The 15,505-nt window shown below is 48.1% G+C and overlaps 1 protein-coding gene across 2 annotated transcripts; it reads right to left on the bottom strand.

Moving 5' to 3' along the window:
* Window positions 1–216: 216 nt before the first annotated feature.
* TCEA2 (transcription elongation factor A2) lies at window positions 217–15,236 on the bottom strand. Of its 2 annotated transcripts, XM_054274635.1 has the most exons (10): window positions 15,053–15,236; window positions 12,740–12,802; window positions 12,017–12,122; window positions 10,872–10,962; window positions 5,746–5,879; window positions 4,294–4,350; window positions 3,464–3,618; window positions 2,968–3,114; window positions 1,077–1,148; window positions 217–514 (listed from the first exon to the last, which is right to left on the bottom strand). In XM_054274635.1, exons 1-10 carry the CDS (start codon window positions 15,119–15,121, stop codon window positions 506–508), a joined length of 903 nt encoding a protein of 300 aa, XP_054130610.1. In that variant the 5' UTR covers window positions 15,122–15,236; the 3' UTR covers window positions 217–505. The 2 variants fall into 2 exon arrangements, with proteins under 2 accessions (XP_054130610.1, XP_054130609.1); XM_054274634.1 differs by lacking the exon at window positions 217–514 and having other exon boundaries at window positions 1,047–1,148.
* Between the last annotated feature and the right edge of the window lie 269 nt (window positions 15,237–15,505).

A 15,505-nucleotide genomic window follows, 5' to 3' on the forward strand; every position in this document is an offset into this window, starting at 1 on the left:
TTCCTGTCAACAGTACTGCCCACCCAGCTGCCCCAGGCCGTGGCCCAGTAGTTGATATTCCATGAGGTGACAGAAACAAGCCTTCACGCACCAAGGGTGTGCCTGCAAGTCACATCTCACTTTCTGCTGCTCCAGGCATTATTCAGTCCTCATCTACCTGGACACGGACCGCCTGTCAAGTTCCAATGCTGGAAAAACAAAGTGCTTCACACACAGTTGAAATAAAAGTCAGAAACTGACAAAAATGTTTAATATTAGTTTTGAAGAGAAAGTGACCGTACTCGCTTAGATGAGAAAGTAATGACTGGGTGTGTTTAGTGAGCTCTCCTGCCAACCTGTCAGCCCATGGCTGTGGCTCTCTGCGAGGCCCAGGCCTCCCTGCTGCTGCTCTCAGCGTGTGACAATGCAAACTCACTGGGACACAAAACACAACTGCCATGGGAGCCGGCGTGCGGAGGCTGCGCTCGGGTCTGCGTTTGGCTGCCGCTCTGGGCCTTGGCACGTGTCAGCAGAACTGCAAGAGAAGGGAGTTTAAACCCCATTAGAAACCTCACTGCCAAGGGGAGCTGCAGAAAAAGGTAAGGATCCAGGTGTGGGCTTGTTTCAGAAGCTGGCAAGGGCTTGGGGGTTCTCAGAAGCAGGGGGCAAAGGGAGCTCCCATGTGAATCTCTCGCTGTGGTTCTTTGGCACTTTGTAGTGGCATCATTTCTGCTCACCACTGACCAGGAGATTTCTGCTCACCCCAGAGCTCTGTGCACAGCATGAAAGAGCCGTTCTGAAATCCTGAACATCATCACCACTACCCTCAGAGGGCAGAGGCAGCATGGAAAGCACTGTGAAGCTGGTTATGGAAAAATGGACATGAGAAGAGAGCAGGGAATGTGGAAGTGAGACTTGACCCCAGCTGGTCTGCAGGGATGAACCCAGGAGCTCTTGCCTCTGTGCTGAGAGGAAAGATCACTTTCTAGAGCCAGTGAGGGCTTGACAAGCACCTCTGAGGAGCAGCCAAGTGCCTGCAGCATGCTGGGAACAGCCCCCACCACCCCTCAGTGCCAGTAATAGCCCTGGTGTGCTACCTTCCAGCGATTCCCACACTCATTGCACACGACGAAGGTGGTCATGGGCTCATCGGAGCTGCGGGTCTGCACCTGGGGGGACAGAAGAGAGGTGAGAGCTGAGCATCACACATGGCCCTGTCCCTCTGGCCTCCAGGGGTTGGTGCTCAGCTCACAAAATCAATGAGAGACCAAGGTTTGGGATGGCAAAAGGACCTTTGCAGAAAGATCAGTCTGGTGGTTGTGTTACACACATACACGCATCATGACCCCCTTCATCCTGACGTTACCTCAGTGACAAGTTTTGGGATAGCATATTTTCCTCCTCACCCATTCTGCTGTCCATTTCTTGCAGGTGACTCTGGAAGTGGACGTGCACAGCCAATCCCTCCCCAAACTGTCCCCCAGGAAGGGATGTGGCCAGCACTGCCATGACAAACCCCTCAGTCCCAAGCACAAAAGCATTAAAAAAGCACTCCAGTCATTTCCATTTACAGAGCAGTCCAACATCCTGGCCTCACAGGAACACACTCCGGGTTACCAGGTTCTGCACAGTTCCAGTCTGGTTTGTGTTTGAGCCATTAAGGAACTCTGATATTTAACCCAGATGTGATTGCTGCCTCTGACTGGCTCTTGCCAGAAACACGTACTTTACTAAAAACCAGATTTTCGTGGCATTTGAATACCACAAGGCAGATCTAGACTGAAAACACTGGTACTGCCACACCAGTCAGGCAGAACTGTGCTGAGGGGTGATTATGGTGATCTGTGTGTGTATAATTACCCCATGTGCAAGAGCCACAGTATTTGCATGATGCAAATTAACCATTTTTACAAGAATGCTGGATAGCTGAATTCTGTAATTCTCCCCCTTTACTGTCTGCTTCCAACATGTTCATAAATGCCAGTGCATGTGCTTGAGACTTACATTTCATCACCCACTAGTGATTTCACTAGGAAACAAAGTACAGAAAGCCTCCTGATATTGCTATTTAGAGGACACTGCTGTCCCCTGCCTAAATTCCAGGCAGTCAAACTCCAGTCCACTCCAGGTGGAGACAGTGCTGGGAGTGTGCTGGGACAACCCAGGAATGCTTACTGGGAGCACTGGCAGAGCCAGCCTGTGGGATGTAAGACTGCTGCTGAGCCAAAGGAAACTCCCTGGTCAGACTCCTGGATCTCCTTCTCTTTGCATGTGTTTGTATGTCAAGTCCAAGCAGATGCAGGAGGCTCAGCCGGCACTTGCACACGCAGTTTGTGCGCAGTCACTCAGCAGCAATCTGGTGGCTGCTGGTGCATTTTTGGGTATCTGCACATTCTAAACCACTGACTCACAGCAAAGGCACATTTATCTCCAGATGCCTGGCACAAACATGGGAGCTAAAAAGCACTGGTAATGCACAAGGCTTCCAACAGCTGGCCACGGGGAAGAAAAATCCTCTGTCTGCTCACATCACAGCTTCGTTTATTCCTTTTGTTTCACTCATTTCATGCTATTTGATTTTAAATAAGTTGGGACTCATGCAGCTGCAGGTAATCTATATTCTTAATTTGTACTTTTAATACCATCAACATGTCTGAGTCAGTTTCTGCAGCCTCTCCTCTACACTACCCACTCCTTTCTTGTCTGGATCCCAGCATTCCCAGCACCTGCTTTCAGTGTAGAGCACTGCTGAACTTTTGAAAGCTTCCTCAGTGCTGCACAACTCCTGCTATTGTTCAAGTGAGCCAAAATTTACACAAGCTCACAGAAATATGTGCAGAAGTATATTTTAGACAGCCATGAATGTTTTCTCTCTACCAGTAGCAAAATTTGAGTTGTGCTGCAGGGCCTGTCACAGAGCAGTGCGAGCTCGTGACCACGACAGATCATGGCCTGTGCAGAGGCCAAGACAGGAGCAGGAAAACCAACCTGGGTGTAGGTGCAGTTCTTCTTCTTGCATTTCCCACAGGTGAAGAGGTCAGTCTGTGTCCCTCCTGTCTTGGCCATCTGATGCTCCCGGATTGCTTCTTTTGTCATGGCTTTCCTGATCTCTTTCAGCTCATTACTGGCCATTTCCTTTCAGAAGGAAAAAAAAGAAAGAAAAAAAGAAAAAAGGCAATAAAATCACATCTGCCCAGTTTTACCACCACACCCACTACAGTGAAAACAGCCAACAGGACAAGGCAGCCTGACAGATGGGCATTAACACAGAAAGCCTGTTCCAATTCTGGTTTCTGGTTCATACCCAGGGCCCTGGGATGATGTGAAGACCCAACAAACCACTCTTCACACTGCAAACCCCACTGCAAGCTCACTCCATGAACTCTGGCAGCAGCTAGTGAGAAAGCTGCAACCCTGCAGCAGCCCAGCTAAGCCTCAGGACATCCCCTGTGAGAAGCAAACCCTGCTCCCCAGGCTCCCTCACCTCCGAGGTCATCACAGCGATCTGCTCAGGGGTGATGGCCCCACACAGCACGTTCTTTTTCAGCTCAGGATTTTTGGAGTCCTTCAGGTTGGAGATGCGGCTCCTCACGCGGTTTTTGTATTTCATGTCGGTGTTCTTGACATCCTGGTAGATGCGTGAGGGCAGTCAAGGAGCCTGCAACCAACCCAGAGGCATCACGCACTTCCCAGCCACCCGTGAAGAGCAGGGATTGTCACCCACTGCCAGGATGGAGGTGCTGGGACACAACAGCAGCACCTGCTCTGGGAGGTCAGTGCTGGATTTGAGAGCAGGTTTATATAATCCCAAAGTCCCAAGGCTTCCTGCTTGGGCTTTTTCACTGTGCTGGAAATATTCAGCTATGCTCAGGTTCTACAACCTCCCCTTTCTCTCAGCAAGGCAGCCACAAACCCCTCCACTGAGAGAGCCCAGCTGCACCTCCAACCCCACAGCTCCTAAACCAAACAAACTCCTCTCATAAGGCTTATCTCACATCACCATGGAACTTGATCCTCACTGCTCCATCCTTTCCATTGCTTTTGTCTAGATCAGCACACTCTCCTCAACAGGGAGCCCAGGGAAGTTGCATGTATTTGGAAGCAGAATCAAAAGCAGGAAACAACACCCTGATGGGAAGGACAAACAAGGGATTACAGTCTCTGAGCTCCAACTCCACACTGGTAGTTCCTTAGCAGACCCAGACCCCTGACAAGCTGCAGCAGAACATTTATGCACAGAAAGTCCCATTTTTCCTTTGAGCACATGGATTTCTCTGCTGGAGGCATGCAGGAAGCACAGTACAGCAAGGATATACTCTTCAATCTGGGCTGCTATGTGCTCGCAGTCGGCACCGATGGCGATGTAGTCGTCTGTAAGACAGCACAAACAGCAGCTCAGTGCCTTCCAACCACACCAGGGCTCCCCAGGCTCACTATTTCTGAGCTACACATCTGGACAGCTTGCTGGTTTGATTCACATGCTCTTCCCATCAAATGGCATCTTGGCCTTTGCTCTTGCTACTCTCTGACCCTTTGGAAAAGGGCAGTGATGAAAATGGATTAATCCAGCCAGTCTGTGCCCTGTCCCTCTCTAGGATATGGACTGCATGAGACAAAGCTAACAACAGCCTAAGAACTTATTCGTTTTCCAATATATTTTTCATACAATTGAAATCACATGTATATAGGCAGGAATTGAGTTTCATCAGATATTCACCTCAGTAAGTAACTCTACTCAGACCAGCCACCTGGGAGGGCCTGGAGGTGTGCAGCATCAGGATCAAGCCTTCCTTTCTCATCTCACCTCAGGACTGTCTGCTCCTCCCCTCTTCCCCCACACACCAGTTAAACAGCATCATACAGAGTGCATAACTGCCATGGATTTGGACAGCCAGTATGATAAACACCGTAAAGGAAGGAAGGTAGGGCACAGCTGAGCTTAGGGAAAGACTCAAGGGAACTCTTTCCCAGATTTCATATGGAAAGGGTTTTTCTAAGAGCTGTGCAATGCATTCAATGCAGCATACAAAGACATGCAGAGGAAGGCTAGAAATAACGACCCCATGAACTTCTCCATCTGTAATCTACATTCCTTGGCTCCAAATTAATAAGACTCTGCAATGCTTAGACCCCAATTTTTTAAAGGGATCTGCAATGTGGACACAACCAGATGCTCAAATTTCCAGACATGCTGAGTACCTGCCTCTCACTTGAGATGGCACAGTCTGAATGCAAGAGAGATCTGTTCCACTCCAGATCCAGAGGACCACAATATTTAAGGGGCTCCTTAAATAGACTCTGTCTGCAAAGGCGGCAGAGTCTGACAGATAGAAAGTTCATGAACTAAGCTCCAGCTTCACTTTGTGCTCCAAGGTTGACAGGGAAGACAGCTTCACTTAACAGCGACCAGAAAAGATCTAGAAAGTGAAGCAAATCCCTGCACACCTGAAAGATTAAACTCCAGCAAAGACCACCCCATGTTGCAACCCTGTGTGACAAACCCTGTGTTCTTAACAGCCATTGCTTTGCACATTGTCATGCCTTCAGCTCCAGCCAGGTCCCTGTGTAAGAGTCTGAAAAAGCTGCAACAGCAGCCAGTTCATCAAAGGGGTGACCAGTGGCTAGACTGAGCTGCTGGCAATAATCCTCTGACAAGGCTGCTCTAGAACAGTATGTCTAAGCTGAGCTGGCACTGAGAGTCTCTGTGAGAAGGGTCCAGGAGCTGTGAAGCACTTGAGGCAATGCAGGGCTTCCCCCAGCACTCACCATCAGCCTGCAGAGCTGCTGTCAGCATCTCCCTGCATTTGTTGCGCACAGCGTCGCACGTGACGGGAGCCGGAGGGAAGGTGGTGATTTTGGGGGTGGTCGGAGTCTTTGGAGGCTCCTGCCTTTTGGTGGAGCTAAAAGAAAAACTTCACCTGTCAGAATGTCTCAGTTTGGGCCACTGAGAGCAGAGAAGGAAGCAGCAGGTATGTGGCCAAGCATCCTGTTAATCACAATACAGAACCAGTCAAAACACAGCACAAAGTCATTGTCCCAAACCAGCACAGAGCACAGCACGGCAGCCAACGCCCTCAGCCCAGACACAGCTCTCCTGTGGACACTGCTGGCTGCCAGCAGAGGTTTAATCCATGAACAATCTTGTGTTATTCAACACACATCAGCTGCTGCACCACTTGGCATCAAGTGAAAACATCACTGTTGAACACCACCAGTAACCCAAATACACTCAGGACATCTGAGAACATCAGCACTCTCAGTTTGGCACTGCAGAGCAGATTCATGGTACTTCTTTCCTCTTTAACTTTGCAGGACACCAGGCCTATCACTGCTCTCAGCAGAAAGCAAGCAGAAAGCTCCAGAAGAAGGAGCTGTACTAAGAAAAAAAAAAAAAAAAAAAAAGAAAATGGCTCCTTCAGCTTTGATATTTAAAAAACAACAACAACAAAGTGTAGCACATAAAAGGTTCTTCCTTTTTCCTGTAATCTGAGCAAGACTGATTACTCATCTCACAGAAGAGCAACCCTACATAGCCACACACAGCTCATACAGGGGCCAGGCTAGCAGAGGACTAAGAAATACTGCTTTGCTCTCAAAAATAGCTCCATTTCTACCTGCAGGCAGTCACGGGCACAGGCAAGGGAATGCAAACACCTGCCTGCTGTGGCTGACTCAGTCGGGTCACCTGCCAGGGGAGCAGGATGGAGACCTGCCTGCACAATCAGCACATGATGTGGGCAGGCTGAGTCACTGCTGCAGAGAAGGAACCTCAATGAGCAGCTCAGCTGGCTGTGCACACAGAAAGCCTAACATCTGCACATGGTGTTAGTCAGCCCTGCAAATACTGCTGGTAAAAGATCTGGGTTAGTATGAATCACAAATGATTTTCTAGAGCTTTGTTCTCCCCCCTAAATCTAGGCAGAACAACAGCAATTTTTTTTTTTCAGCAGAGATTGCTCTGGCTTTGGTGATTTGGCTGCAAAATGCCTGGTACCATTATTGCACAAAGAGAAAGAAAGGGGAAAAAAGAAACCTCAATATTCCACCCATGGCATGCTAGCAATATCTTCTTGAAGATCCAAGTGGCTTGACAAATTTTGTTAAGCTGGGTCACTACTGCCAGTTCTTTGCCATCAAAAATAAATTTGTTATGAACAAGCACTTCCACTACACTGTCCTGGAAGAGATTAGTCAGCCCACAAAAAAACAGGACTAAGCTGGAAACCTTCTGAATCTGCTGCCACACAAACTGAGCCAGACGACTTTAGGGACTTATCCTGTGACTAAGGTCATATCCAGTCTGGCTCAAATCCCACAGATCATCACTGGGGCTACCAGATTTTCTCAGTTCAGAACCTCACCAAGCCCTTTTCAGAAGCATCCATCAGTGAAGCTTCAGCAAATGGTTCACATCAAAACAAAACAGAACTTTGATTTCTTGCTTATATGAATGAGATGATGCACTCTGTGAGGGAGATTACACTGTCAGCTCACTGTGTTTTACTGACCAGTAGCTGAATAAAACCCCTTTTTACCAGTTGGTTATACTGGTCAGTACTGCAGGATCTTATTAAAGAACAGATTTGTGTCCAAGCAGCTCAAAACATTCAATAGGATTTACACTGCATGTGTTACAAAAAGAAGAAACAACTTAGCCTGTAAATAATCCATTAGATGATGATTTTCTCCCATCTGGAATGTAGAAACTGCCATCAGGTACTTTTGTGCTTAAGAAGCTACACACAAATCACAGGCACCACTCAAGGGGGTGTATATAGCAGAGCATACACTAAGGAATAACCCATAATTCAGGAATAACCCATCTAAAAAATCACAGCTTCTCATGTTACATAAAACAGTTTGGAAAAATTAGACTTCCCAAAGGACAAAGGCAAAGCATACTTACAGTAAGAGGAAGGACTGAAGGAATATGGGTGGTTTGTGGCAAGAGAAACTTAAAGGAGACAAGTCCTGAAATTCCTTACCAAGGAGGATAGTAGGAAAAAATCCACAGAAGGGTGTAGAAATGGGTTTTGTAAGACAAGTTTTTATTGAGAGCAAGTTTTAAACTGTAAAGGTGAGTTATGAATTGGAAATACTGCCAAGGGCAGCTATGGAAATGCCTTACCCTGAGGTTTTCTAGGGTTGTCAAAGAGCTTGAAAAAAGCCTGTGAGGGACAGCTTGGGCACAGATTGTGCTGTGCTGAGAAAGGGCTGCAGGAGAAGTTTCCTGAGAGCTCTTCCAGATTTTAATTTTGTATCATTTTTCAATCAACAAACAAAGGTTTCCCAGAGCAAAATGCTGTGTGTGAACTCAGTGACCTCAGTGTGAACTCAGAACATCAACCTTCACTACAATGAGTCCTCAAACACAGGGCTTCAGTCCTGTATTTGCAGAGGTAGTACTTGATTTTCAGGTAGGTTTTAACTGCAGTTGAATATTTAGATATTTATTCCTTGGGGATGGAAAAAAGCTCAACAAGATGCATGTTAAGTCCCACTTCTGTTAGCTGATGAAGAAAGATACATTTGCCTGCACACACACACACATCAACCATGCACTGAGATGAGAGCTGATCCCTCAAGAATTAGATGAAACAGACTTCTCAGCCATTCCAAAGACAGAAAATTATTTATTAAGGTTTAGAGGTTAGTTTATAAATAGAATTGTTGGGAAATAGAGTTCAAACACACCTAGAAGACTTATTTCAGGAAATCCTTGTGGTTCACACTGTTCCTGTTAAACATAAGAAAGAGCTTGTAAATCTATCCAGGCAGCAAAAGTTTATACATAAAACAAGGCTGTGCTGGAACAAAATGGTGGCAAAGCAGCAGCCAGGGATTGCAAACAGATCTCAGGGCTGCACTGGAAGAAAATGCCACAGAAGAGCTAAATTCAGGCCACAGATCCAAAACCTCCTTATAAAGGCAGTTTAGAGAATCCTGGAAAAGGAAAACCTCATGCTGCCAGAGACAGAAACATTAGACACAGCCCATTAAAATGCACTACACTATGGGTCTGAAACTCTGCAGCACAACAGAATATGCTTTGGATTAGAGTAATGCAGCATCTAAATTCACAGGTGCCAGCTCCACACTGGCTGGCTCAGAGCCTTCAGGTCTTGCAGTGAGAGCTCCAGTCACTACACAGGGATTTCTACATCTGTGCTCCAGAAAGCAACATGAGTTTCAGGCTCAGAGTTAGTCAAATATTTTTCCCTGACCAAAATGGAAGGCATAGCCAAAATCTAACAGACTAAGAGGCTGAAATATCTGAATACAAACTGATTTCTTTGGTGCCTTGACAGCAGCCTCATCTGAACCAGCTATCACACACTGAGCAACCAGTCTGACTCCACTGCAGTCTCTGCTTCAAAGAACAGAAACTCTCCTCTGCCAATAAGTTTTTTTTTTTTTTAAGGCAGATTAGTAGTTCATTTTGCAGGACTGGAGAAAAAACATTCCTATCTCTGGAAGAGAGCCTGGCTCAACAGACTAACACCAGGAGCTGGCCCTTGCTCCTGGTCTAGGCTACACTAATCCATTGGCTTCTGCTCATCCTTCAGAGCCAAGGGGATGCTTTCCTAGTCAGAAGATGGAGGTTGAATACATGTAAAAAGCATCAAGGATTAAAAAACCCATCAAACTGCAGTATCTGCAGCACAAGGGAACATCACCAGCACAAGACAGAAGGAATATAGCTCACCCCACATACCCCAGGATGAGTGACAAAGCAAGGAGGCAGCAAGGAGGGGTTTTGCCTCTGTGTCTACAGCCAAGATCCTCTTCTGAGTGAAATCCCACACATATACATACAGATCTGGCTCCCACTCTGCACTGCATCACTGAACTCCATCCTGGCTGTGAAGTTTTCCAAGTCCTTTCACTGCACTTATCAAATCCTTTTTGCCATTTTATGGAAGTGAAATAACCAAAGACACCAATCATTTAAAGTCATGGAGCATCAGCAGCCTTCTCTCCACCAGCAGCTCTGGATGGAGCTGCAAAGGCTCACCCTGAAGTGCCAAGCCTTGAGAGAGCTGAGCAAAACCAAAGAAGTGACAAGAAAGTGACAAACAAAGGCTGCAAACATGGAAAATCCTGCAAGCCAGCAGGACCACAGCCTGAATACTCTAAATCTTCTGTCAAACTTGGGAAATTGGCTAAATCACTCAAGAGCCAAATCTAGGAAGCACACACCCTCCTGGGATCTGAGGCTGGGAGAAATTTCTAGAAGGAAGCTTTAAATCCCATTTTTCCCCTCCGCTTTGATCACTGTCTGCACTCAACAACTGCAGTCACAGGCAGTGGAAACAGGATGCAGCATCCAAGGCATGGCAAGGAGCAAGCATGCAGCTGACCTGCCAGCTGGGGGACATCAGCCCAGGGAAAAGGGGACTTCTGCTGGGATTTGTCAAGGACAAAGAAATGAAAGTTTTACTTTAGTAATGTACCAATCAATCCCATCCACTGCAAAGGCCAAAAATAATCTTCATTCTAAGGAGTTTAAAGTTAGAAATAAACAAAAATGCATAAAAATGCAACATAAAAAAGAACAGGGGAATGTTCTACTTCTAGAAAAAATAACATATAACCAAGAGTAAAAACCTTTAAATAAAATATGGGTAAAATTTAGAAACTCACTAAATCCACTGTATTTTTAGATGTGCATTTCTGTATTACAGTTAATTATTAACACCACACAGATCAACCTTGAAGAAGAAAACTTTGAGCATCTCTGATAAGAAATTTGACTATACAAAAAGCCTGACTCAGACACTTTGACTATACAAAATTCCTGACTCAGACACTTAAAAATAAAAATTAAAGTAAGATGCCTTAAGAAAACTTATTCTCTAACAGTGTCATCTTTGGTAAAAGGGAAGTATTACCTTTGGTCTCTTGAGTTACCAGTCTCCCTGGAGGAAGATGTTGGCAAAGACAGGCTTTTCTTTTTGTCCTCATTTTTTTCCTCAGAAGCATCTGTGTTCAAAAAAGGAATAAGTTCAGAAGTGGTCTTTATGCTGCAGCCCTGCCTATACTCCTCAGTGTTTTCACACTACCCACTGTTGGCCTAAAGTTACTATTCTCCCAAAAAGAATCAGGAGAAAATGCCTTTATGGCCTTCCTGCTTCCCAACAGACCTTTTCCTTGCCTCCAAGTAGAAACTAATTCAAACAAAAGCTTTCCTCACCAAACTAGAGAGCAGTTTCCCTGCCTGGGAGATAAGCTTCCTCACAAGACAAGCCTCTTCACAAAAGTTTCTTTCAGAGGCTGCTGAGCAGGGATTAGATGAAGTTCTCTCAAGCACAACTAAAAGCAGAATTTCCAGCCAACACCAGCTGAAGGGCCAGTACAGGCTGGTCCTTGTGGAACTTCTTCTGATTCCCAAGTGCTGCTGAAAGCCAACAGCACAACCCTGGAAAGGACCTTCTTGACACTGTAGAACAAGTTTGACCCAGTGGTAAATTGCCTGAGTCTAGCCAATACACACCCAACCCAATGAGGAGGTAACCATCCAGGACAGGAAAAGAGCCCTTTTAACACTCATCCAGCCTGGCAAAAAATGGGAGCCCATAACAGGGAAAGCCTCCCCAGCTGGAAATGGTCCATGTGAGTTTATCTACAAGATGGTGAACTCAGATCCTTCTCCAACTCACCACCCCAAATCCATTCCAGCACTTCCCTTCCTGAGCTGCTGACAGCACACATGGTGCTAATGCCACGCAGAGCACAAGTGGAAGCAGAGGCTTCAGAGCACAAATAACATTGCTAATTATTATGTGATGAGGTATAAGTTAATAGTCCTGAAGCTTTCAGTGCTCTTCCAATGATGAGCTGGCTAAACAGGAGCTAAATCTAGAGGGATGCATGATAGGACACAAAACTCGAAAGACAGAGAGGGTGGAATTGTAAAGGCTGATTTGCTAGAATGTTTATTCAGATCAAGAGATAAGCTCTCCCAAAAAATTCAGCCTCCCACTGAAGGCAGCTTGTTCACAAGCTGAATCTGACAGGAACATGCTGATTTCCTTACCTAGGAGTTTCTTCCAAGATTTGATGAGGGATTTGGCAAGTGATATCACTTCTTCATCTGTGCTCTGCTTCCTCAGTGCGTTCACCGACATCCCAATGCGGGTGGACTGCAAGGGAACACCCAGTGAACCACTCCAGAACACACTCAATATTATTAACTGAAATCTCAAAAAACCATGACAAAGGCAAAGCCATGACCAAGACAGGAGTATCCAAAGGCTTGCAGAATGATTCTGTGACCCTTACAATTCTGGAAGAGCAAGGTGCACCCTCCAGCTTGCAGAGCTGAAGAGAAAACACATCCAGTCTCCCACAAATCCCCTCCCTGCACACTTGTGAGTGATATTCAAGCTTAGAGTGGAAAACTCCAAGATGCATCACAAACTCCAAATTGTAATTCTGCTCACTCCTCCCCAGTGTCCTAAATATCAACATTACAAAGAACTTCTCCCACGACTGCCCTCTGTGTTTGCTACTTTAACCCAGTCTTTTCCTCTTTTTGCAGCCTACAAACAAGATTTATGCAGTTACACACATCGTGACCCAGAGCTCTTTAAATGCCAGTCCAAAACCCAACTTCTGCACTATTTTGTTGGATTTAATGTTTATTTTCATTCTTTGGATGAAACGAGAAGTGTGAGGAAATACATTAAGTTTATTTAGACAACATTTTGAACTCATCCAGATGTAAACTCAAGCTTGTTACCATAACTGTGCAACTCACTTGCAGTAAATCCAAAGTCATAGGCATACTTTTCAGTTCTTTCAGTAAATCCATTGCACCTTCCTGGAGAGGAAAAGAGAAAGAGAATGAGTGCCTCAGCTTTTATTAAAGAAATTCAACAGCTTGGGAATAGACACAGAAAGTTGAATTCAAAGGGAAAAACACCAACAAGCGTTCCCTGAAACATCAGCAAATGCACTGCTGGGTGCAGTTCCACACAGACAGTAGATCCTGCAACCTGAAGGCACCTGAATCATTGGAATGGGGAAAACAGAAGATGTATCTATTTCCTAGTTTTCATATTAATACCTCACTCTGCTCAGGAGAAAAGAGAGACCAGGAGCAAAGCCAGCAAGCTGTGATGCTGAAGAGTTGGTCACTTGAAACTTGTTCTGTGAAGTCTCGTAACATCATCTCTACATCCCAGAACCCAGGACCAGGAAAAATCTGACGAGGATTCTGTAGATACCTAAAATTGGCAGTCACTCAGAGAACTGGAAATCACTTGTCTCCCTCTAGCACATCCCAGCCTGGCGTGGGCCTGTCTCCATTCAGCTGGCTCTTTCCTCCCAACCCCCTTCCCTCAAACAAGGCTTCCATTGCTCACATTTAGCAGCTCATTTACAACACCGACCACTCCAAGCCCAGTTGCAGCACAAGGCCTGCACAGCCACCACTGTGGGGGAGCCAGCCCTGTCCTCACATCCCATCCTCTCTGTGCACAAGGGCTGCTTCCAACTCATCCCAGGGAGCAATCCAGCTGCAATCCACACCACAGAACAGATGCTTGAATCAAAGCAGAGTCAAAGCTTTCAGTGTGCATACAATTTATTGTACTCAGAATGACTGACTTGCCCCCCAGGCAGTTCCACACCTTCCAGTTCATCCAGCCCTGAACACCCAAAGTGACCCAGTCTGACTCCAAATGGAGCCACTCGACACAATGGCAGCAAATGAGGATCCACAAAAAAACCAGAACAACAAACAGGTACTCCAGCAAACTGTCCTGCAGGAAGAGTTCTAAGATTAGCCAACACACAACATGCTGCAGTTCAGCACTGTCTCAAATGCCAGCCAAGAGGAAATGTTGCATACTCCTCCTGTAGAAGCTGCCTCTTTCCCAATGAAGCTGGAAGCAAATTCTGCTAAGTTGTTCCTTTCCTATTTCAACGCTGTTGCTGAAAACTTGCCACCAGCAAGAACAGACATCACAGGCTGTGCTTTAGCCCAAACACACTTCCCTGGGCTGTTCCAACAGTGACACAAGTGACAGCGCCCGCCCTACCCACAGCTGGCAAGGTCAGTCCAACATCCAAAAGTTCATGTGATAACAGCACTCAGCATCCCACCACACGAGTACCACACTCCTCTAATCCCTCCCACTCCTCAGCCATCATCTCCCACTCCCAGCCCCAAAATCCCTGTCCCCCACCCCAAACACAGATGTGCAGCCTACCTCCATCACAAACCCTTTCTGCCTTAGTACTTGCATGACACTGTTCCTACAAGCACTGATATAGAAGCACTGATATATCCCATTAAGCTGGAAAGCACCGGCTCCTGTCCCCCCAGGCTGTCACACGGGTCACAGCACACCCTGCCCGAGTCCCCAAGTTTAGACAGCAGCTTGGCCAGCCCTGCACACTCCAGAGGCCACGGCAGTGAGCAGCGGTACCGGTGCGGGATGGAGATGGAGGAAGTAAACCCATCAGCACCGGGGCTTTCCCCAAGGGCAAACCGGAGCCCCAGGCCGGTGCTGGTGGGGACTCCCCTTCCAAAGGGCTCCCAACGGGACAGGGGAGCAGGGCTGGAGATGCTCTCCAGGAGGGAACACCGGGCAGGCAGCATAGGGTGAGCTCCGGAGGGCTGAGATGCGGGCCGGGGATGCCGGAGGCCTGGAGTATGGGGACTGGAGGCTCCCATAGCACCCAAGGGGGCAGGTAGGGCTGCCCGCCCAGTAAGTGGCAGTGTGTGGATCCCACACCTCCGCAAAGGATGGGGACAGGAGAGGGCGACGGAGCCTGGGGGAGGGAACCCCACCTTAAAGGGGGGAGCGTCTGCTGCAGCACGATGTAATGAGCGGGGTAGCACTGCAAGAGAGGCTCCCAAAATGGGGTCTGGGGGGAGGGAGGCTCCTGACAACGGGCACCGAGGGAGAGGCGGGGGTCCACCAGCGCGGCAGCGAGGAGGGGATCCTGCGGAGAGGAGGGGATCCTGTGGAGAGGAGGGGGCGCGTCCGCCAGACAAGAGCCCGGGGCAGGGGGCGGCTCCCCAAGCCAACCGGGCTGCGGGGGCCCTGCCACCGCCACTCACCGCGTTCTTCTTGGCCACCATCTTGTCCAGGCGCCTGGCAATGCGCACGATCTCGTCCTCCCCGCCCATCTCGCCGCTCCCCGGGATCGGTGCCGGGGCCGGACGGGGGTCCGGGCGGGGGGAGCTGCGGTCGGTGCCCGGTGCCCACCTCAGCCCCCGGTGCCGCAGTCAGGGCGGGTGCACGCGGGGCACGACGGGAGTTGTAGTCCTCGGGATGCCGGCTCCACCCGCCGCCTGTCGAAGAGCAGCCCACGAGCGGGACTCCATCTCCCAGCGTGCCCCGCAGCCGTCCCTCGCGGTGCCGCCCGGCCGCCGGGGGCGCTGTGGGGGCTGCGGTTCGCCCCGCGGAGGGGGCTCGGAGCGGAGCCGGGGCTGAGGGACCCCCGGTCCCTGTCCCCACCCGCAGGGCTGTGCCACGGCACGGCAGGAACAGCCGTGTCCCGAAGTGCTGCA

Source organism: Melozone crissalis, unplaced genomic scaffold (assembly GCF_028551555.1).
Source record: "Melozone crissalis strain CALT ecotype California unplaced genomic scaffold, PUWL_Pcris_2 ptg000017l_1, whole genome shotgun sequence".
NCBI lineage: Eukaryota > Metazoa > Chordata > Aves > Passeriformes > Passerellidae > Melozone > Melozone crissalis.

Bases quoted from the DNA above. Each gene is read 5' to 3' on its own strand.
- TCEA2 (XM_054274634.1), bottom strand. From the start codon at position 15,121: ATGGGCGGGGAGGACGAGATCGTGCGCATTGCCAGGCGCCTGGACAAG. The intron at 12,123-12,739 runs GTGAGTTGCACA...GTTCCCTTGCAG, and splicing joins TGACTTTGGATTTACTGCAA to TCCACCCGCATTGGGATGTC. The intron at 3,619-4,293 runs ATATCCTTGCTG...GACTGCCCTCAC, and splicing joins AGCAGCCCAGATTGAAGAGT to GCATCTACCAGGATGTCAAG.